Source organism: Gorilla gorilla, chromosome 18, assembly GCF_029281585.2.
Source record: "Gorilla gorilla gorilla isolate KB3781 chromosome 18, NHGRI_mGorGor1-v2.1_pri, whole genome shotgun sequence".
Lineage (NCBI taxonomy): Eukaryota > Metazoa > Chordata > Mammalia > Primates > Hominidae > Gorilla > Gorilla gorilla.
The window spans coordinates 82,295,375-82,318,505 of record NC_073242.2 but is presented as its reverse complement, the minus strand read 5'-3'; the positions used below and the strand labels follow the sequence as shown (position 1 = coordinate 82,318,505).

The window sequence follows — 23,131 nt, the reverse complement described above, 5'->3', positions numbered from 1 at the left end:
TGGCGTGAACCCAGGAGGCAGAGCTTGCAGTGAGCTGAGATCACACCACTGCACTCCAGCCTGGGCGACAGAGTGAGACTCTGTCTCAAAAAAAAAAAAAAAAAAAAAAAGAAATATGCTTTGAAACTACAATTCCTTAAAAATTAAACAGAATAGTAAAAGAAGAAAATAAACATAGAATATTTTTAATGGTAGTACAAATTATTTAAAATTTTATTTGACAAAACCTTTAAATTCCCACGCTAAATATTTGTATATGTATCTACGAATCTGCATATTATGTATATGGTAGCAAATGGCCCAGAAAGACAAACAGGAAACCATACTGGAATGAGGTGTTGAACTGGGTGTGTGGCATAGATGGACAGGGAGTAAAAAGGAAAACCTTAAGTTTTTAAAGAATGTGGTTCTTTGTATTTGAATTATTTGTCCAAGTGCTCATGTAGTAATTATGTGATCTTAATTAAAAATCAAAATGTTTAAAAAATGCTTTCATTTGAAAGAAGCAAACACACTAACAAAAAGATGACTATAAGAAATCCCACTATTAATTATAACCAACATATGTTAAACATGTAGAATTGTGTAGGACTTTTTACCATAAATGATCTGAATAATATAACTTTGGTAGAGGGGCTTTTTATTAAGTAATTCATGGCTTAAAACTTATGGTCTTAGTCTACTAAAAATACAGAAAATTAGCCGGGCGTGGTGGCTCACTTTTGGAGGCTGGGGCGGGTGGATAACCTGAGGTCGGGAGTTCGAGACCAGCCTGACCAACATGGAGAAACCCCATCTCTACTAAAAATACAAAATTAGCTGGGCATGGTGGCACATGCCTGTAATCCCAGCTACTTGGGAGGCTGAGGCAGGAGAATCGCTTGAACCTGGGAGGTGGAGGTTGCAGTGAGTGGAGACCGCACCACTGCACTCCAGCCTGGGCAGCAAGAGAGAAACTCCATCTCAAACAAACAAACAAAACAAAAACTTACGGTCTTAATTTCTTTTAAATAGTACATACTCTATAGAGGTCTCATTTTAAAAATTAATTACTAATGCTTTTTGAAGGAAAGAGCTAAAAAATTTGAAGTCATAGGAAACAGAATTTTTTTCTTACAAATTAAGGCCCCCCCAAAAATCTCAATTATCACAGATAAGATTCAGATGTACTATACTCTAAAATTAAAAAGAAAAATTTTTAGCATTAACTCTATGACCTTTCACTATACATCTAATAAACTCAATTGTCATAATGATAATATTAAGTTACTTACCAGATTCATGAGTTTCAGGCCCTCTAAGAGTTTACAATTTTTATTTTTTAACCTATGTGCTTCATCAATAATCACACATCGCCATTCAATTGCATTAAGCTCTCCACAGCCTCCAAGAATCATTTCAAAAGTGGTGATGATGGCTTGGAATCTGTAAGCTCCTCGAATGATACGCCCCTAGAAATGATCAAATATAATTATTTGCTGGAATATTTTAATTGCATATTTTTTATTCCTGTCAAATGGCATCAGATAACATCTGTTATAAAACATTTCTAATGAAATTTTTACATATGCAGACACTCCCTTACAATGAAAACTTTTATCATTGAAACTGTATTATATTGCCGTGTTCAATAATCTTGTTAAACATTATGCCAACATAATTATATTATTCATAATTGTATCCAAATAAGTATTTCTTGGTAAAATGTTGTATGATAATTTTTAAGAATTAAAATAATTTTGGGCAAGAAATAATCAGGATAAAATCTGGCCAATGAGATTTCAGTATTAGTTCTTATTACTTACACCAATGAGTTCACAAATATAATAGCAAATAAATAGTGAATAATTAGCCATCCAAATACTTTATTCAGCAGATATTGAGTATCTATGTGCTAGACCCTGTTCTAGTTGCTGGAGATATAGCAGTAAACAAAACAGATAAAACAGATAATTATCCAATTAGAACTTATATTCTACTGAATCAAATGCAGGACATAGTTATTAAGAAAATAATTTTTTAAAAAGTAAGTTAGAGATAAGGGCTGTGGAATAAAATAAAACAAGGATGTGGGATAAGAAGTATAAGGCTGGAGGTGACAACTGCAGTTTTTATATAGAGTGGTTGGGAGACCATTATTGTGATGTGGTATCTGAGGAAAGATCTAAAGATGAGGGAGGAAGTCATGTTGCTATCTAGAGATCTATAAAAGAAAGCATTCTTGGTAAAAGTAGTAGTAAGTATGAAGGCCCTAAGGTAAGAGTATCTTTGGCAGCATTCAGATAACAGCAAGAAAGCCAGAGTGTTTGAAACCCAGTGAGTTGGGGAGGGGATGCAGCCGACTGCGGGACTTGAAAACTGTGATAACAGACTTTGGCTCTGAGCAAGACACTATTGAAGGGATTTGTAAGAAGTGTCCTGATTTGACATAAATTTTTAAAAAGTCCCTTTGGCAGTTGTGATGAAACCTGTCTGGAGAGGCCAAGGACAGGATCATGGAGGACAGTTAAAAAGCTGCCATAGTAATGCAAGCAAGAAATCTTCATTGGAGTTCATGAGAAGTGGTCAGTTCTAGATACATTTTGAAAATAGAGCCAACAGGATTTCCCAATGGATAAGCATGGAGTGAGATAGAGGAGGGCCTCAAATTTACCTCTAAAAATTTTAGCTTGAACAACCGGAAGTTCATGTTGTTATTTACTAAAAAGAAGTAGTTTTGGATTTTGATTTTGTATGTGTTAATTTTGAGACATCTATTAGACATATCCATGTGGAGTTGTTAAGAAGGCATTTGGATATGACTCTGGAATTTAGGAAAGAGTTTAGAGTTGGTGATACAAGCTTAGGAATTTCAGCAGTACAGATGGTATTCAAAGTTATGTGTATGAATCAAATATGTGAGATAATGAGTGCAGACACAAAAGAGTCTGAAGACTGAGCCCTGGGTTACCCCAAAGTTTAGATATAGGGAAGATAAGAAGGAACCAATAAAGGGGGCTTGAGAAAGAATAAGTGGTGATGTAGGACAGGATGAAGTCTTGGAATCTAAGTGAAGAAAGTGTTTAAACAGGGTTGAAAACATAAGCTATTGGGTATTAAGTGAAAAGAAGGGATAAGAACAGTTGGGTATTCTTAGATTTTAATTAATATTAACCTAATTAATTTAAGGTCAGTTAATATTAATTGTGTATACTGGCCATTAAGTTGAATAATAGCTGCAGTAGAATATTATTAAAATAGGTATAAATTATAAATCTCTGGCATTTATACAGCTCTAAAAACCTGGGATATAATATATTCAGTTAAGTTGATATCACAGTGTTTAATAACAAGGGCTCTTGAATCTGATTGATTTGAGTTTATTAATCCTGGTTTTACACTGTGATTTTAGGGCAATCTATGCAACTTCTTTAGCCTCAGTTTTCTCATGGGTAAAATGGAGATAATACTATCTATTTTACAAGGTTGATATTACAAAGATTAAGTGAAATAATATATGTAAACTGTTTAGCATAATGTCTGGCACATGTTAAATACTTGATAAATGTTTGTGGTTATTAGTTTATCACTTCCATTACTTTTCCCAGGGCAATTTAGAAAAATTTTAGCATAATTTTAGTACTACTGTCATTTCAAGCTATTTGATAATGTAAAAAAAAAAAGAAGTTAAATATTCACTTAATTTATATGAAAATGTATTTAAAAGAGTTAATTCTAAAAGTTATTTCTATATTTGAAGTACAGATCTATTTATTTCATTACAGGAGACATCTTTATCTTTTGAAATTTAAAACCTCTTTAGGTAATATATATCTAGAATTTGTAACATGTATCATAAAAATACAATATTTAATATATACAATTTAGTTTATTACATATCAAGAATCTTCCAGGTTTTTGGCTATCATATTTATGCCAAACTCATGTGACACATATATTAAAATTGTAACTTTGTTAAAAATCTCTGTAAGTCTCAAGATATTAGTTGTGCTTTCTATAAAAAATGAGAATGTCAAATTAAATCATTTTTATGACAACATACAGCTCTAAAATTCTACAAATGTACGAGTAAGAATAATGAAACACTAGACCAGGTGCAGTGGCTCCTGCCTGTAATCCCAGCACTTTGGGAGGCTGAGGTGGGAGGATTACATGAGTTCGAGACCAGCCTGGGCAACAAATTGAGACCCTATCTTCACAAAAAATAAAATAATTAGCCAGGTGTGGAAATGCACTCCTGTAGTCTCAGCTACTTGGGAGGATCACTTAAGCCCAAGAGTTTGAAAATGGATAAATTAACTGATTTTGTTCCTGTAACCTCATTTTGCTTCCTACTTCCAAGGTTGAAACAATTACATTTATATGAAATTAAGCATCTATATAATTAATTATTCTTCAATTGAAAACAGTCACCTTTGCACCTTTGGAGTCCATGATATCTTAATTAGATTATAGTTTGATTCTTTTCCTTTTTTTAGGGACAGGGTCTTGCTGTCACCCAGGCTTCAGTGCAGTGGTGTGATCACAGCTCACTGCGGCCTCAAACTCTTGGGCTCAAACAGGTAGAAAATCAGTTATCATTGGGAGACAAAAGTAGAAGGCTATGCACATTATCTTACTTCAACCTCTATCATATCACATAACCTGGCCATGTATTATAATGATCCTTTTAGAACAACAGAATGAGGGAAAGAAAAAATACTAAAGTGCTTTTAGTGTAGGGTGCCAGGAGACAAACCTTTTCCATTTAAAAAGTACAGTTTTTTGTGAATTGAGTTTATTGATTTTATTGAAATATTTTAATAAAATGATTCATATGAACATTCAAAACCATGACTTGAATGTTTTCTTTTTTAAAAAATATTTTAATTTTTTTCATAGAGATGGGGTCTTGCTATGTTGCCCAGACTGGTCTGGAACTCCTAGCCTCAAGCAATCCTCCCACCTCGGCCTCCCAAAGTGTTAAGATTATAAGTGTGAGCCACCATGCCTGGCCTATCTTTTCTAGTCTTAACTTTCTGCTAGAAAATTCTTAAGGTGTCATCTCTTTATTTTATGATCTATGTATTTAGAAGGGATAGGAAATCCCTTCTTAAAGAGTAAGTGGTCAAAGTAAAATAGAAAATGCTCCTCTAAAATACATGGAGAGAGGAACATCATCAAACCACTACAGTACTGAAATAATCATTCCTAAAAGATGGAGGTATACCTGTTTTGGTAAGCAAAACAAACCACATTTTTAAAAATGTCTAAAATAAAAATCCATTGAACATGAAAGAGAACCTATGGTCTCACCTCAACAGGCATTTAAGCCTGTGGTATTAGTGAAGATTTAAATTTTTTAAATGATGGGAAAAAAGCTGGACAATGATCAGAGACAGTTAATACCCTAAAAATAAATCTAATGTGTATTTAAAAACAATTAGTAAAATTATTATTCTAGTTGAAAAATTAAGGATTACAATGAAACTCGTGCATTGTTTAAATCTGCATACTTCATTATAGTGAACTACAGCATTAAATTGACTTTTCTCATTGTTCTCTTCAGCTACTCAAATTTACTGTAAAATAAAAATGATGAATAAAAGAACTTAAACTAAGATCTAGGTAGGCAATTAAAATGTATCCTAAATTTGAAAATAATTGGTAGGTAATGCTTATCTTTTTCAGCCCTGACCTTTCAAACAACAAACAAAATAATCAATAACACACCTGCGAATCCCTGAAGTACATCTCGTATTGCTGTATCATTTGTCTGCTAATCAGGCTCCCATGATAAACCACAACGTTAATATCAGTCCACGTACGAAATTCTCTCTCCCAGTTTGCAATAGTAGAAAGCGGAGCAATAATCAGGAAAGGTCCTCTTATACCAGTCAGAAGGATTTCATAGAGGAATGTAATTGATTGAATAGTTTTGCCAAGACCCATTTCATCTGCTAAGATGCAGTTTCGTCTGAAATAAACAAATACATTATCCATGCATACATTGGGGTTTTTTTCTATACTTTAAAGATAAATATACAAAAATAATCAAAGATCAAATAAAATAGTTGCATTTATAAAAATGTAAAAGTTGCTTAAGTGCAGGGTAGGCTTAAGATTACAATTTTATTATAAACCTGCAAAGGCACAAAGATTTCTATAGCTCCAAAATAAGGATACCACCCATTAGATGTCTGATTTTTTAAAAAAGAAAAGGGAAGGGCAAGGCCAACTCAATATATTATTTGTTCAGGAATCATTTAATAAATACCTTCTGTATCTCAGGACAGTATGAGAAGATGGGATACGAAAGAAATAAAACATGTTCTCTGCCTTTCAGGGGTGTGTATCTATTACAGAAGCTGACATGCAAATAAATAAATAGTCATGCAATGTGCTATCACTGAAGCACAGATAAAGCACTGGTTTTCAATTGTGGCTGCACATCAGAAGAGCTTACAAAGCTTGAAAAAAAACAGATACTCAGGCCCCTCCCCTATACATTCTGATTCAATGTGTATGGAATAGGATAAAATCAGCTACAATTTCAAAAATAAGCTTCACAGATGATTATGATATGTGGCCAATTAAGAATCATCAGTATGGTTTATTATGGAGGCTCAAAAGAGTAAGCCTCAACTCTGGCTAGAAGAGATGAGAGAAGACCTGTTTCAGAAAGGAGGTCAGTAATGGGTAGGATTTTTCCCAGAGAGCACAGTGAATGAGCAGAAGTGTAAAGAACATGATGAACTGAAGGACCAAAAGTTGTTCTATGGTTTGGAGGGGAGGGTAAAAGGAGGAGAGATTATTGAGGTAAGTACGGTCATAAATAGAAGACATTTGCCATTCTATTATGCAATGGAAATTACTGGAACTCTTCAAACAAATCCAATAAGATTAGGTTTGTATTTTAAAGTTTATTCTGGTGCTATTGTGGATATTAGAGGTTGAGGTGACTAGAAGTTGGGACAGTAACTGGGAAAGTACCACTAAGTGCAGGGAAGAAAGTGTGGGCACCTGGTCTAAGAGAGGAGAAACTAAGAGGAGAGAACTTTCCAGAATTAATTATGGGTTAGAATAAAATGGACCTAGTTACCAAAGTATGGGGTGTAGGGTGAAGCCAGATTTCAGTTTGGGTGACTAAATGAATTGTGTTATTATTAACCAAGATGGAAAATACAGAGGAAGAACAATTTTGATGGGGAAGAAACAGGAAATAATATTAATTTTTAATCTGTTGTGTTTAAAGAATCATTGAGATACACACTCAGGTAGCAAGAGGCAAATAAAAATATGGGCCCAGAGTTCAAGACCTTAGATATAAAAGTATGGGACCATGAAGGCACGGGGAGTATAGAATATGGCTTAGGGAGAACAAACATGTAATATGAAAAGAGAGCTAAAGACAGAACCTAAGGCAGGCAAACACAATATCTACAGGGCAGGCAGAGGAAGAACCAGCAGACTATTGAAAGGAATAGTCACAGGTACTGCAGAGCTAGGAGAGAGTCACACTGTGGAAGCTGTTGGAGTTCAGAGTGGGGGGAATGTTTAAAGAAGGAAGGAGTACCAACTACTAACCAATGCAGCAGAGAGCAAATTAGGGCTGAAAAATATTTCATGGATTTGGAAAGTTAAAAGTTTCAGAGAATGCAGGGGAGTTGGGGTGGGGGCAGTGGTGGTGGTGGGGCGGGGGGGAATGGGGAGACAGACAGAAAGAGAAAGAGAGAGAGAGAGAGAGAAGCAGAGCCAAGAGAAGGTTTATTTTAAACTCAAATTTGTTCATAGACTGAAGGGATGCCAATAGTCTTCAGGGATGGCCTGGAGATATAAAAGAGAAGGATAAGTGATTGAAGTAAGGCTCTAAGGCTCTAAGAAGACTAGATGAGATGGCATGTCTGATACATGAGGGCAGTGGTAAGAATAACTGTGGACGAAGATATTAACACATCTGTAGGCTTGGATATGAAGGCAAGCAAGAACTTGGATGAGTTTACCTACCATCCCCGGGTTTCTCTATGAAGCAGTCATATACAGAGAGTGAAGGGGGCAGAACTGTGATAAAGGGCTTCAAGAAAGTGGTGAAAAGTTAAAACAGGCAATATAGGAGATAGGAAAGGGTACTGATGAGGGAAGACAAGTTAAAAAAATGTTTTGTCAACTACTTTTCCTAGATGGTTCTCTTGGGAAAAATGATGATTAGTATTTGGAAAATATAAATCAGGGAAAAGAGCACTGTGGGGATAACAGGCCTCTTTCCATCGACTGAGTCCATGACTCACCATCACTAAGCATAACAATTCAGAAGACTCACGTGAAAAGTAAAAATGATTAAAAATGATTCTGAATAAAAGCATCATAAAATTTTGCTATTCTTACTAACAGTAGTGCCTTTATTTGCTCTTTTGCATATGTAACTACTATGCTTTCTCAATCGCAGTAACATTTTTTTACTTCTTTTGCAATTATCTTTTCATGTCAAAAAAGAATGTAAGATATTCTATAAGGCATTTTGAAAACCTTGAAAAACAGATAATAAAAATGGGGTAATTAATTACAGGTTCCCATATTTTATATTCCATTCCTTATCTATTGCTGACAACCTACTTCTTTGATGATTTACATTAAATGATAGAGCTTTAATTCCTATAAGTATACCTTGCTCATAACTCACTAACTCGAACTGATTGTTGGCAGACAGTAGTATGGGTTGATAAGATGAAAAGCATTATATAACACAGAAGGTTTCTTAGGACTCTTGGAAAGGTATTTCAAATTTAAGTATTAATCAACATACCAACTTTCTTCTATTCTGATTGGTATACATTTAAAGAAAACAATTGTAGTTGAAACCTAAGTTGCAATTTACATATTTTCCTGAGGTAACCTCACTTTAAATAATGAAGACTTCATAACAATAACAATATAGCAACATCAGTATCTATTTTACTTGACACATTTTGGCACACATTAAAAAAATAAATTTTTTTTATTAAGATATACTACATACCTATTGTACCAATTGAACAAGAGCCAGTTGAGTCCTTCCAGTTGATATTCCCTGAGTTGATTGCCATTTTTATAGTCCCTGGATTGATCTATTTTCTTCCAAATATTAGAAGGAGGACGGTCCTTTGTGGAAAAACAAAGAATGAATGGTGTTTAAATCTTCCATATATCATACTGAAGGCAAAAAGCATTGGTTTAGAAATAACCCTAAGAGGCATAACAGTGTACAGTGTAATGATTAACTTTTACCTAACATTTAAAGGTCAAATTAATTCTATACAACTCTTCCAGAAAACTGAAGAGGAAGGTATATTTCCTGACTCATTCTATGAAGCCCTGATACCAAAATCAGACAAAGACATCACCAGAAAACTACAGACCAATGTCCCTCATGAACAAAGATGCAAATATTCATAACGCAATTTTACCAAATGGAACTTAACAATATATAAGGGCAATAAGATCACGACCAAGTAGGTTTTGTTTTTTTTTTAACCAGGAATGGAAGGTGGGTTTAAAGTACAGAATTAATCAGTGTTGATCAACAGATTAAAAAATAAAAATCAGCTGAGTGTGGTGGCTCATGCCTAAAATCCCAGCACTTTTGGAGGCCAAGTGGGGAGGATCGCTTGAGATTAGGAGTTCAAGACCAGCCTGGGCAACACAGGGAGACACAATCTCTATTTAAAAAAACATAAAACATAAAAACCAAAAATAACATGATACTCTCAGTAGATGCAGAAAAAGTATTTGAGAAATTTAACATCCACTCCTAATTAAAACTCATCAAATTTTGAATAGATTCCTTAAACTGTTATGGTACAACTATGAAAAAGCCAAAACTAGCATAACATTTAAAGGTGAAAGACTGACTGCTTTCCCCTAAGATCAGGAATAAGGCAAGGATGTCCTCTGTGACAACTTCTATTCAACATTGTACTGCAGGCACTAACAAGCATAATCAAACAAGAAAAAGAAAAAGAATAACAAACTGTCTTTATTTATATTATAGAAGACATTATTTGTCTATGTAGAAAATCCTGTGGAATCTACCATGAAAGCTAAACTAAGCAGTAATTTTAGCGAGGTTGCATAATACAAGATCAATGTGCAAACGTCAATTGTATTCTACATTGTGGCAACAATCATGAATATATTTTTAAAAAACAATAACTATTTTATAATAGCATCCAAAATAACTTTTGATATTCATGGTACAAAACATTTCTTTCAAAAGAAATCTAGAAGCATAGAAGTGAAACATTATATGTAAAAGAATTTTATTCACTTATATATATATACAGATATATAAGACATAAATTTTCTGAAGATTCCTGAATGAGAATTCAAATAACATTATCCTGGCCCCAAATCAGTAGGGTCTCAGTAGAAGAAATAAGTTTCTGAGAAACAAGCAAAAGGTCTCCTATTGTCTTCTGCTTTAAAATTATACTGTTACTAATCAACAAAATTACACTTCTAAGAATTATCAGGATAATCAGGTGTGATATTGTGAAATATGTATTTGATCTTCATTCCCATTTCCTGGCATACAACTCCTGATATCCTTGGGTTCTCCAAAGTGCTGCTTGTTTGTGTGCCAATATTGCTGACTGATAGATTCAGGTGGGGCTGGTCACCAGAAGGACAAAGGCATGATTAGAGGGGAGAACAGAAGGGGAATGGGCAGAAAGGAAGGAGGGGAGGAGGGGAGGAAGGAAGGAAGGGGAGAAGGTCAAGTTGATCACCAATGGCCATTAGATGATTGAATCAATCATGCCTACATAATGCAGCCTCCATAAAAACCCAAGAGGACAGGGTTTAGTGAACTTCCAGGAGCTGAACACTTCCAGGGAGCTGAACATGTGGAGATTGACAGAAAGGTGAACAAGAACTCATCCACATGCCAGGAGAGTGGTAAACCCCAACTCTACAGGGACAGAAGCTCCTGCACTCAGACCTCGCCCTATGTCTCTCTTCCTCTGGCTGTTTGTTTGTATCCTTTAAAATATCCTTAGGAATAAACCGGTAAAACTTGAATGTCTTCCTGAGTGCTGTGAGCTGCTCTAGCAAATTAATCAAACCCAAAGTGGTGGGTAATGGGAACCCTAACTTGAAGCCAGTCAGTCAGAAGTTCTGAAGGCCCCTGGACTTGTGACTGGTGGAAAGGAGGGGGCAGTCTTGTGGGACTGAACCCTCAAGATGTGGGATCTGATGCTATATCTGGGTAGACGGTGAATTAGAGCTGGGTAGAACTGAATTAGAGGACAGCCAGCTGGCGTCCACTGCAGAACTGACTGCTTGCTGGTTGGAAGAATTCCCCACATATTTTGGGGTTACAGAAGTCTTTTGTGTTGATTGTTGTGTTACCCTGAGAGCAGAGGAAAAACACAGTTCAAGAAAGCTTTTCTTAGACATCAGGTAAGTGTATAGTAATTGTACATGGAAAACAAAACAGGCTATCAGTATACTGAGAACAGGACTGGTTACTGAAGCTCTGCTGCTACTTAATACAGGTAAGTGTTTGCTAAAGAAAACATTTTTTAAGTGATAGCCAATGAACATTAAAATAATTAACATATTTTAATTGCTGCTTAAAATAATTTCTGCATTAGATCATATTCTGTATAGCTTCTTTTCAGCAATCCAATCACTATTAATGATTCATTAGTTTGGGTCAGGGAAAAATTTCATTTACAGGATCTCAAAATACTTTACGTGACTTATATGCTATTTTATTTAACAGCAATATACTAGCAAAAAGAAAGGAAAACAAAATAAAACAAAAAAACACCTCCTACATTATTTAACCATGACAGACTAGCCCTGTTGTCATCAATTTTATATTAATTAAGGGGATTAATTCTATTGGCTGAGCCCCCTTTACCAAGGACTATAACATATATCTAAGGCATCTCTAATTTTTGAAAAGCTCCAGAAGAGATTCTGATATGCACCTTTGACTGAGAATCACTTATCTAAAGACACAGCTTATTCAATGAGGCTTAATATTACCACTAAGGCATAGCCCCCACCCCAAAAGAAAGTCTTTCTCTTTTACAACATTCCTTGACTCATTCCTCTCTGAATTAGGTGACGCTTCTGTTTCCTGGTTCAAGGAATACATTTAGAAGGTAAAAGGAATGGGAGTAAACTGATATGCTTTTGTTCACAGCCTATGGACATTACTGGAAAATAAAGTAAGAAGACCAGAAAATAATACTAGGAAGATCAGAAAATAGTTATTATAAAACAATATGATCTATTCTATGGAATATTTAATTCATTTCCTTCTCTTACTTCACATCTCCATGTTTATCAGGGCAGCTTTCCTCACTCTCGTGCTAATCAAAAAGGAATCTGCTCCTGTCTTTTCACATATAAACTCCCTCTTAAGCTTTGGCTCCCAAAACTAGACTCACATAGTAACAAGCCTGTTTAAAAGAAATGAAAGTAAAACATTATATAATTATTAGCAATATCATAACTTACATAAACAATGCTAAGATTTTATAAAGCTGTCTAAAACAGGTTCTTACCAAACGTCTTGTGTCAGGCCTTGAAGCTTGCAGTTGTTCAAACTCTTCTATTTTTGCAAGATCTACATCTTCTTTTAGTTCCCAAGTACTATCTTCATATGGCAATGAGCACCATTTTACTAAGTAGTAAATAACAGGCTGTAAAAAAATTTTTTTCATTTACCATTTTGAAAAAGACACTAGTAAGAAATAGTTTAAACAGAGAACAAAGTACTAGGTCTTAATACTTGGAAAGTTTCAGATTTTTCTTACTTAAAAAATCTTTTTACCATATATTTACCTCACCAGTATCCTTATCTTCACAAAAAGAGACTTCTAATACTCTGTCTACTTCAACGTAGTCTGGGTTAAATGGTTCTTCTTCCATCTAAAATTAAAAGGTAACTTAATTGACATCTGACAAAGAAATGGAATGATAAAAGTAAGGACGAATTTACTAGCATTTCACTATAGACCTTGTAAGTTTGATTTCAGTTAAATGTCCAATAAATGGAATTCTTCCATTTTCATTTCCAAATGAAATGGATATCATGAAAAATGTTATAAATAATAAAACCAAACAGTACTAAATAATAAGGTACTCTAGAAGATATGTGCTTTAAAAAATTCCTGAAAACAGCCTCTATACCTTTCCTTTACGCTTTTCCTCAGGTTGCAAGAGTTGAAGACCATGCATCATCCCATTGAATGCTCATTTCTGTTGTCTCACACACCCTTTATCTTTACCTGATGGTTCTTGTGCTCAAGACCCACTTATTGAGCTGACTGCAAACTTTACTGAGGTACCTCAAACTCATGTGCACTCATTTACTCTTCAATCCATACCTCCTCCTGCATTTTTCTAACTGGTTAATGGTAACAGAGCTTCCTCTCCATAGCCCACGCTCAGTGACACAAGCCAGAAATGAAGAAGTCATTTTAGATTCCTTCTTTTTCTTTACCCTCTACATCGAGTAAGTCACCAATTCATACAGACTCTACTTTTAACTCTGAGATTGGTTCCTCCTTCCTCATCCAACCTTCTTACTTGAACCTTTAAAATAACCCCAACTACTGTCTCACCTCCCTTTAATGTTTTTCACATTGTCCCCAGAGTAATCTTTCTCAAATATAAATCTTATATATCGCTCCTTTAAAATTCTTCACCGACTCTCCCCTAATTAGTCTTAATGAAAATTTAATGATTATTAATTAATTCTAAAATCTTCAGCTTATTAGGAACTTCCAGATCATAGTGAAGAGATGACAGATATTTAAGGTGATGAGAAGACCTCCCAGCATCCACAAACTAACAGGTCATTAGAATCATCTTTTTAAAAAAAAAATAGAGATGGAGGTCTCATATGTTGGCTAGGCTGGTCTCAAACTCCTAGCCTCAAGTGATCCTCCCACCTTGATCTCCCAAAGTGTTGGGATTTCCGGCATGAGCCACCATACCCAGCCCACATTTTTGAGGTGAAATTAATAATTACAAATGGAATAATAGTAATTATGTAGTGAAGACATCTGGCAGATACCACCTTAATCTAGTGATTAACCACCAGTACTGGGGTACAGAGGTATCATGTACCATCTTATATCATTCACTGGAAGAATAGAGCATCACTTCTATGGTGTTCTTTTAAAAAATGCCTAACCTGGATCATGACGAAACTTCATACAACCCCAAATTGAGGGGCATTCTACAAAATTAATGAGCTGTACCCTTTAAAAATGTCCAAGAAATGAAAAACAAAGAGAGACTGACTAAGAGATATTACAACTAAATGTAACATGTGCTGCTGGATTAGACTCTGGACCAGATAAAAATACACACACACACACACACATACACATACACACATACACACTCTCTTTTTGTTATAAAAACACTAGTGGAACAATTAGTGAAATATGTGTAAGGTCTGTGGATAACAGTACTACATTGATGTCCTACTATTTTTATGAAAGAGAATATAGTTGTTTTTAGGAAATATATACTAAAGTGTTTGCAATGTTAAAATGGTTTAGAAAAATACGTGTGTGTATGACAGAGATAGAGAGAGACAGAATGAATACAAATGATAAAGCAAACATGGTAAAATGTTAACATTTCGGAAATCTAGTTAAAATAAATGTGAGAATTCATTGTACTATTTTTGTGACTATTTTGTTTAAAAGAAAAAGTTTTTAAAATTTTCAAATTAAGAATTTGAAACTGCTCTAAAAGGAGTCTATTAGAAAAATCTGGAGCAGGAAAGAACATCAGACCATTTAGTCAGGCCTAGAGAGGTAAATTTTTCCAGAGGTTCTGTTCACATACATGAAGCTGGTATAGAAAATATGCAATATATTTCATGTACTGAAAAATCTTATTTTCCATTTACTTGCTAGATTATCACTTCCTCCACTTGAATAACTTTGCTGATATATTATTGGTAATATTACCATACTCACATTCAACTCTAAGTGTTGAAATATATGCTAGTTTAAAAATACAAGCATGATCTACCATTCTGAATTATCAGTGTTCCCGTTTCAAATGGTTTCCAAGCTAATTTTAAGAAGAGAAAAATACTATATTTAGGTAGCATTTGTATTCAAATATCAACACTGGAAGTCTAAGAATTAAAATAATGTGTAATTTTTGATAAATAATGCTACATGTATTCAGAGACCAACACATAATAGTCTTATTTATTTTTTTCTTACGTCTGCAAAAAAATGTGCTCTTTGTGCTTGTCTCAATTTGAATCGTTTGATTTTCTGCTGGATCCTTTTATCTTTCAAAAGCTGCTCTTCTGTGGCCCACTCACAGTGAAGATAGGAGCTAAAATTTTTATAAAAATAATATATTAGAATGACACAGATAACCATTTTAAGATGTATTTTAAATCATAACATCCAATATAAACTATTATCTTCAACTTTTCAAATAGGTAGTTCATCATTTAACTTTAATAGAATTACTATCATTTCTAAAATAAAGTAATTGTGATCACTATATGCTAAGGAGGTCGTAGTCTAAAGATATACAATTTGCCATATAGAAACAGAACAGTAAAATGATCAAAAGTCTAATTGCAAGATGTGATTTATCTATTATTATTTCCCTATAACAGTTTTGTCGTGATCAGAAAGCTAACTTGTTTTGAAACTAATGTGATTTAAAACGCTTTCATGGAGGTACAAAGAAAAGTTGGAAAATATGTAAAAAGAAGAGTAAGTGATTTTTCCCCAGTTAGCAACTCTTATGAGTTACCTGACCTTTATCCAAAATTAAAATTAAAAACTTTAAGGTCAAATCATCTCATTGTGCACGTCTGACATAAAAACCTAAAGATCAGGAAAAAAAAAATTTTTTTTTAAAGAGACGGAGTCTCACTATATTGCCCAGGCTGGCTTCAGACTCCTAGGCTTAAGAGATCTGTATCAACCTCCAGAATAGCTGGGACTGTAAGTAGATTAGAAATGTCTTTTATAAGGACAATAAAATCTGAAAAGTTCAACAATACAATGAATGCTGTCTATAAATTATAAAAGCATATTTTATAGATTCCTGCATTTTGATGTTAATAATGAACATTTTCTGGAAAATAAAAAAAATTTAATTTTTTTTTTTTTTGAGACGGAGTCTCGCTCTGTCGCCAGGCTGGAGTATGGTGGCACGATCTCGGCTCACAGCAACCTCCGCCTCCCAGCTTCAAGTGATTCTCCTGCCTCAGCCTCCTGAGTAGCTGGGACTACAGGTGCGTGCCACCACACCAAGCTAATTTTTTTGTATTTTTAGTAGAGATGAGGTTTCACCATGTTGGCCAGGATGGTCTCGATCTCTTCACCTCGTGATATGACCGCCTTGGCCTCCCAAAGTGCTGGGAATACAGATGTGAGCCACCACACCTGGCCAAATCATTCAATTTTAACATGAAAGGTTTTCAAATGGGCCCTTTTCACTTTTTAATGATTCTTGAGTTATGCAGGTATAAATAATAAAAATTATCATAAAAATGTGGATAAAATGAAAATCATAATTTTAATTTATTAAATATATTAATTTATATGTAAATCAACATCTTTCTTTTATTTTTCTAACTCAAATACTTACTAATTCTTGTATTTTACAAAAAATTCTTCTGTATCAATCATCACTCCAGGTGATATCTAAGAAAAGAAAATCAGTAATGGTGACTCCTTTAAACAGGCCACAGAATATGAAGTGTAAAATGTAATGTACCAGTACTTACTTCCTTTTTTACGGTTCTAGAAGATAGAATTTTGTCTACAATTGCAGCATCTTCTTCACTCGGATTCTCCTATGGGAGGGAGGAAAGAAATAATGACAGAACACATTCTGAAAGATCTTTTAGTTGCCACTTTGTATGTTGATGAACATACTACAATTCAACAAATATTTATACAGCATATGTGCTAGACACTATGTTACGTGTTAGAAATACAAAAATGAAAAAAATATATCATTGTCATTGTCCTTTTCATCACCTGCATTATCTCTGTAGCAAACATATTGTGCTTTTTAATGTGCTGGTCATTATTCTAAGCATTTTACATATATTAATTTAATCTATTATCTTCATTATTATCATTTCCATTTTACAGATTAGGAAATTTAGGCATAGTTAAATAAGTACTTGCCCAAGGTACTCAGCTAGTGGCTGAGTGGTTGGGTCATAATGCATATAAGGGGGACTTAAAAAATCATAGACGAGGGAAGTACATACGGCATTCAGGCAAACGTGTTCATAAAACAGAGGACTAAGTGCTTATGGAGAAGTAGCAGAAGATGACTCCAGAAAATCCAGACAAAGGGGTTTATACACTGCTAAAAAGGTATCGTTATTTTTGTAAGGTTTAGGAAACTATTAGAGGAGTTTTCAGTAGAAAAATAATATGATTAGACTTGTAATTTAGAAATATTCTGCAGAAAAGATAGTTTGAAGAATTTCAAGAACATATATTTAGGAGGTAGAAAGTGTAGTGACAACCTGAATGAAGAGGCAAAGGAAAACGAAGAGAGAATGAATCCCTAGGTTTCTAATTTGAATGACTCAATTAACTAATAATATGGAATCCGGAAGGATAAGTTAGAGCAATTTTTAGAAGGAAAAACAATGCAAGTATCTTATAGAATTTATGTTGGTTTAAAATGTTTTGCAGTCATAATCCCAAATATGCTTACCACAAACAATTGTAAAGGCTGTTCACCAGGTAAAGGAGCTGAATTCTTTTTTATTTTCATAGAACCTTTAACCTCTTCTTCAGATTGCTTCCCTTCTATATCTTCTGCGTATTTTTTTCTTTTAATTTGTCGATTTGATCTTCTTTTCTGTAATGAACCACAAGAATCAGATTTATATAATTTATTTTGAAGAAAAGGTTTTGAAAATAATTACCCCTAGACTTGGCAATTTTGTATATTAAATTTTCAACATGACACTCAATGCTCTATCTTTTCCTATTTTGTTTTTAATTAGAGGAAGATTATAATTTGCCATTTGCCAGAGGCTTACAATCTTCCTACAGGTCTACTTCCTACAATTTCAAACAACAAATATTAGTAATACTTTTATTATCTTAATTTGGAAATCATTAAGAATAAAGAGATGTCTGTTTTTTTAAAAAAATTATTTCACAGGTTGGGCAAAATATATTTTATTAGTAATACCTTTATTACTACATTACTTTTCTTTAGAAACTATTGTTAAGAATAAAAAGGTATCTGTTTTATTTAACTATTTCATACCTTGGGCAATAAATATTTAAACTATTAATAATTTCACAGTTTTAGTCCAAAACCTAAAAAGTGTATCAGATGAATATTGGGTATAGAATTAATTGGGGGTATAAATCTAGAAGAATAAATTAAATAGTGTTTGCCAAAACACATGAAACTGTGTTTAAAGCAGAATAACATAATATAAAATATTTAAAAAGAAATGCACAAAATAAGAAAGCATTAAATCTACCAAATAATTTTGAATGAAAGAAGAAACTGTTTCACTAACTTTAGTAGCTTTCCTTAAATATAAAAAACATCACTATCATCACACAAAACTAAGCCTTTTACAAAGTATTACATGTAGTAAGATAATTTTTAAATAATCTAAGTAATTTTAAATCTGGAATCAAATATACATGGCTTTACTTACCTCCCTAAATATCTAATATTTGTTTCAAAACTTTTATATTTCAAGGAGAACTTAAAAAAACAAAAACAAAGTTACATCTCTTTTGGTGTTTCCACAATAAAGATAAAAATTTCAAAATCCCAAAGGGCTTAGGTTTATTTTTTAAATCTCCCTTGTAATCTCATGGGGTAGAGACATTTCATGGGGTTAGTGGCATCTCAACCAACTGTTCAATTGCTCAATATTTGGCAAATCTCTTCTTTTTTCTAGTCCAATTTCTTCTATATATTTAGTAACTTCATGACACTTCCAAAAAATGGAACCAGCAAAATAAACCACAAGTTCTTCTGGTTTCTGCCTGTCTTCTATTTGGCAAGTCTTTAATTTACCTTCACAGCCATGACAAAAATGGCTGAGTCACTGCTACAGTGTGGTGACAAACTATATGCATGCAGTCATGCCTCTGCCCCTTTCTCTTGTGAGTAGTAAAATACTGAGAGAAAGAAAGGCACTCATATGGTCAGCCAAATGTACTAGATAACACCATGCCTCATGTAGGATGGGTCAAATGTCTCTTGGCCATGAAGACATTGACATTTCAAACCTCAAAGTAACACAGCCTGGTGACATATAAAAATTCTAATTAAAGGGCTACTAGAAACCCAATTTTCCTTCATCCTATTTTGAAAAGGATATGAATTACTATTATTCTCTAGGAGGGGGGAATTCTATGGATTTCTAACACTAGGCTAAAAGAATATTTAGAATTCTATTATGGGCACCATATAGATCTTAATGTTCAAGAATAGTTTTAATTAATAAACAACTGTGATATATTATCAATGTCTCATTAGGCATGACTTTTAAGTAATGAAATTTGAGAATAGTTCAGTACATTTTTAGAAAATTCTGTTAGAAGTTTTCAGCATTAGTTTCCTTTCTGGCCACTTAAGACATCTATTAGTACTTAGAGATAACTCACTTAGTTTTTAGTAAATAGTAAATGAGTGACCTCAAAGAATCTTTTAAGCTCACAAAAGTGCACTCAGATAGAATGAAGGCTACTTATTGTAAACTGTTCCCTCATCCTACAAAGACTTTGCCTAACAGATTAATTTAAAAGTCTATGAATTATGAGATTATACAATATTTTACCATAAATTACACTCCACTAGAGGACATAGTTACACATTACTTAGGTAAAGCCAAATAAGGTATCATTCTCACCAATTATCTTTCTTCACCATAGAACGTCGCTACTAGTTTAAAAACATAAAAATGAATCTGATGTCCACATTTTTGGCATGTGCTTTTTCTGGCTTTCTTTTTCCGTAATGTTTTTTAAAGCACAACTTAAAATCTTGATAAATTGTCCCTTTTAATTTCCTATTTTTAGCTTCTTAAGTCCTAAAGGCTTCAACAGATCAGCCCACAGCACTTTACATAGGAGGTTAGAAGCATGTTTTAAATGATTAATATAGTACTTCACTATTTCAACATTGCACTTGTTTCCTATAATATTCCTAATAGTATAATCTGTTGCGGGGCATATTTCTTTTTAATTTAGGTCTCTAAATATAGTTGGACTACTGTAATATTCTCTATTAAGATTAAAGGTAACAAAATTAAATACCAAATCACATTTTTAGATTTCCAGCTGATTCCAAACCTTAATTAGTTTCCAACGTGGTTAAAAGCTACATGGATCTTTCCATCATTTATTTAATGACACAATCAAATATATCAATAATATAGATTTATAACTATTAGAAAATATTTTTACCTTCACCATTTTTTGGGTGTGTGTTAAAGCAACACACCTGTCAAAACAACCTAATACTACAGTGAAAAACATGGAAGAAATGTTCATGTTGACCTAGCCTACCATTTCATTGTTTGAAAATTACATAATGGAAAAATGGCCAGCATTATTCCAGCAAAAATTAAACTAAATTTAATCATATGGAATAAGTTAAATATAAGTTTGCCTAAGTTAAGGATAACATATGATGAAAAAGCCAGGCCATGTAATATTAGGAGCTTCAGTCACTGCCCTTACCTCAACTCTTGCAGCAGCCCAGGAGCCTTGAGCCACTACTCTCCCATTGGATAAGAAGCTGCATAAGGAAGAAGAAAGGCCATTCAGGGGCTTTCTGGCCCCATAATTCACAACTGCCACCACCCCTACGGCCTACAGTCGTACTTTAGTTATTAGAGAGCAGAGGGTGGCCTGGATTATTATGACCTTCACTATATATAATTTTAACTTCAGAGGGTTATTTTGAATATCCACCTATTCAAAAAAAAAAAAAAAAAAAGCAAAATGCATAGTATTTCTTCTGTCTATGTTACGGGATTTTTAATATAGTCAGTTATCTTTTCTTCACAGAAACAGACCAAAGGAATTATTTCTAGGAATGATTCAATCCATTTGCTCTGTCATTTGTATGTGATTTAAAAAATTACTATGCCCATCACGTTCATTCAAAAGAACTCTATAAGCACAGGATAGTATCACTAAATACTCCTCCATGCTAAAAGCCATCAAGGACTTTGTATTGTTAACCTCTCTGGGCTTCAGTTTCATTATCTGAAAAATGAGGGGTTTGGAGAGGATATGTTAGTTTCCTCCCACATCTAATATTCTATGGTAATATTACCAGGACATATTGTAATAATGCTACCTTCAACTTCTACCATACTACAAAATGTATTTTTACTTCTAACTAAAGTGTAAATATCTATAAGGCAATATTATGCTAACTAAATCATTCTAACAGTGTTTCATTTCTAGAAAAAATTGTAATACTCACTTGAGAGTCTTGATCTTTTAATGTATGCTGTGGCATCTGTTCTGCATCAGATATTTCATCTGAAGACTCATTCTTTCTTTTTTGTTTCTTACCCAATGTAATAATGAGTTTGCTGTTTCAAGAAGAAAAGAATAAAAAGTAAGAATTCTTTGAATTTTCCTAAATTTGATTAAATTAAGATTGTCATGATAAACTTTCTTCCACTTTATATCACTTGCATGTCCAACCAAGGATGATAATTATCCTGAAATCCACGTTGACATTTTCAAAACATAAACTCTATTCTAATGGAACAAACACCATCCAATTCTATGTTTGGAAGTATAATTAATGTACTCAGAAGTACAATTAATGTACTTCTAAACACAGAAAGGCAGTCAAGTAGGCCAGGCGCAGTGGCTCATGCCTGTAATCCCAGTGCTTTGGGAGGCCGAGGCAGCTGGGAAAAGGTCAGGAGTTTGAGACCAGCCTGGCTAACATGGTGAAACCCATCTCTACTAAAAATACAAAAATTAGTCAGGCGTGGTGGCAGGCGTCTGTAATCCCAGCTACTTGGGAGGCTGAGGCAGGAGAATCACTTGAGCCCGGGAGGCGGAGGTTGCAGTGAGCCAAGACCGCGCCATTGCACTCCAGCCTGGCAACAAGAGCGAAACTCCATCTCAATGAATAAATAAGCAAACAAGCAAGCAAACAAACAAATAAATAAATAAATTTAGCGGGTAAAAAAAAAAAGGCAGTCAAGTCTTATTTGTTTTTTAGGCTTAAGATTACTTTTCATAGGAAAAATGTGAGGTGATACAACTGTGTTTACTTTATTATCTTGCAGATTTCCAATGACAGATTTTTTTCTCTTATTAAATTCAAATTCCACTTGATTCCTTGAATCCCCCTATTCGTTAAAAGCCTCTACTTCCTTCTACTCTACAGTAGAAAGACAATTACTTAAGGCACTTTAACAATTTGTTGTTCTTTAATTCTTTCACTTATGTTAAGGCTTATCTTATCTGTACTGTATGTTGCTAAGCATAACAACTATTATTTTATTTTATTTTTTTTTTTTTTGAGACGGAGTCTCGCTCTGTCGCCCAGGCTGGAGTGCAGTGGCGCGATCTCGGCTCACTGCAAGCTCCGCCTCCCGGGTTCACGCCATTCTCCTGCCTCAGCATCCCGCGTAGCTGGGACTACAGGCGCCCGCCACCACGCCCGGCTAATTTTTTGTATTTTTTTTTTTTAGTAGAGACGGGGTTTCACTGTGTTAGCCAGGATGGTCTCGATCTCCTGACCTCGTGATCCGCCCGCCTCGGCCTCCCAAAGTGCTGGGATTACAGGCGTGAGCCCCCGCGCCCGGCCAGAACTATTATTTTTTATATTCCTAAAGCATGTATGTGTCAGTATATCTTCATATATGTATGTTTATATATATATTGATATTTACACATATACACACTAGATGGAGCTATCTAAAATGAAAGTGGGTTTTTTTGTCTTGATGAGAGGTATAAAAACATAACTCTCACATTTCCTTATCTGCTTCAACAGATGCAGGGGCATGATTTTAAACCACGGCAATTATTAATCAGCAATGTACTATTTTAAATATCTGTATTATAAAAATGGAAAATCTCCCCAATACTTTCAGATATGATTTATCAGAAAGATA

General features: G+C 34.1%; 1 protein-coding gene across 15 annotated transcripts in view; it reads right to left on the bottom strand.

Annotated features, from left to right (window-relative positions):
• CHD9 (chromodomain helicase DNA binding protein 9) overlaps positions 1–23,131 on the bottom strand; it is a 274,384-nt gene that overhangs the window by 83,666 nt on the left and 167,587 nt on the right. For all 15 annotated transcript variants that reach the window (XR_010131565.1, XR_010131564.1, XR_010131566.1 and 12 more), the window contains 10 exons: positions 21,472–21,583; positions 17,710–17,856; positions 16,757–16,825; positions 16,618–16,673; positions 15,225–15,342; positions 12,814–12,900; positions 12,534–12,671; positions 8,996–9,117; positions 5,713–5,956; positions 1,275–1,451 (listed from right to left, as the gene is read on the bottom strand). Coding sequence is in view for 12 of the 15 variants with exons in the window: in XM_055366784.2 (XP_055222759.1) it covers positions 1,275–1,451; positions 5,713–5,956; positions 8,996–9,117; positions 12,534–12,671; positions 12,814–12,900; positions 15,225–15,342; positions 16,618–16,673; positions 16,757–16,825; positions 17,710–17,856; positions 21,472–21,583 (1,270 nt within the window). In the remaining 3 variants the exon portion in view is untranslated. The remainder of the gene's footprint in view (positions 1–1,274; positions 1,452–5,712; positions 5,957–8,995; positions 9,118–12,533; positions 12,672–12,813; positions 12,901–15,224; positions 15,343–16,617; positions 16,674–16,756; positions 16,826–17,709; positions 17,857–21,471; positions 21,584–23,131) is intronic.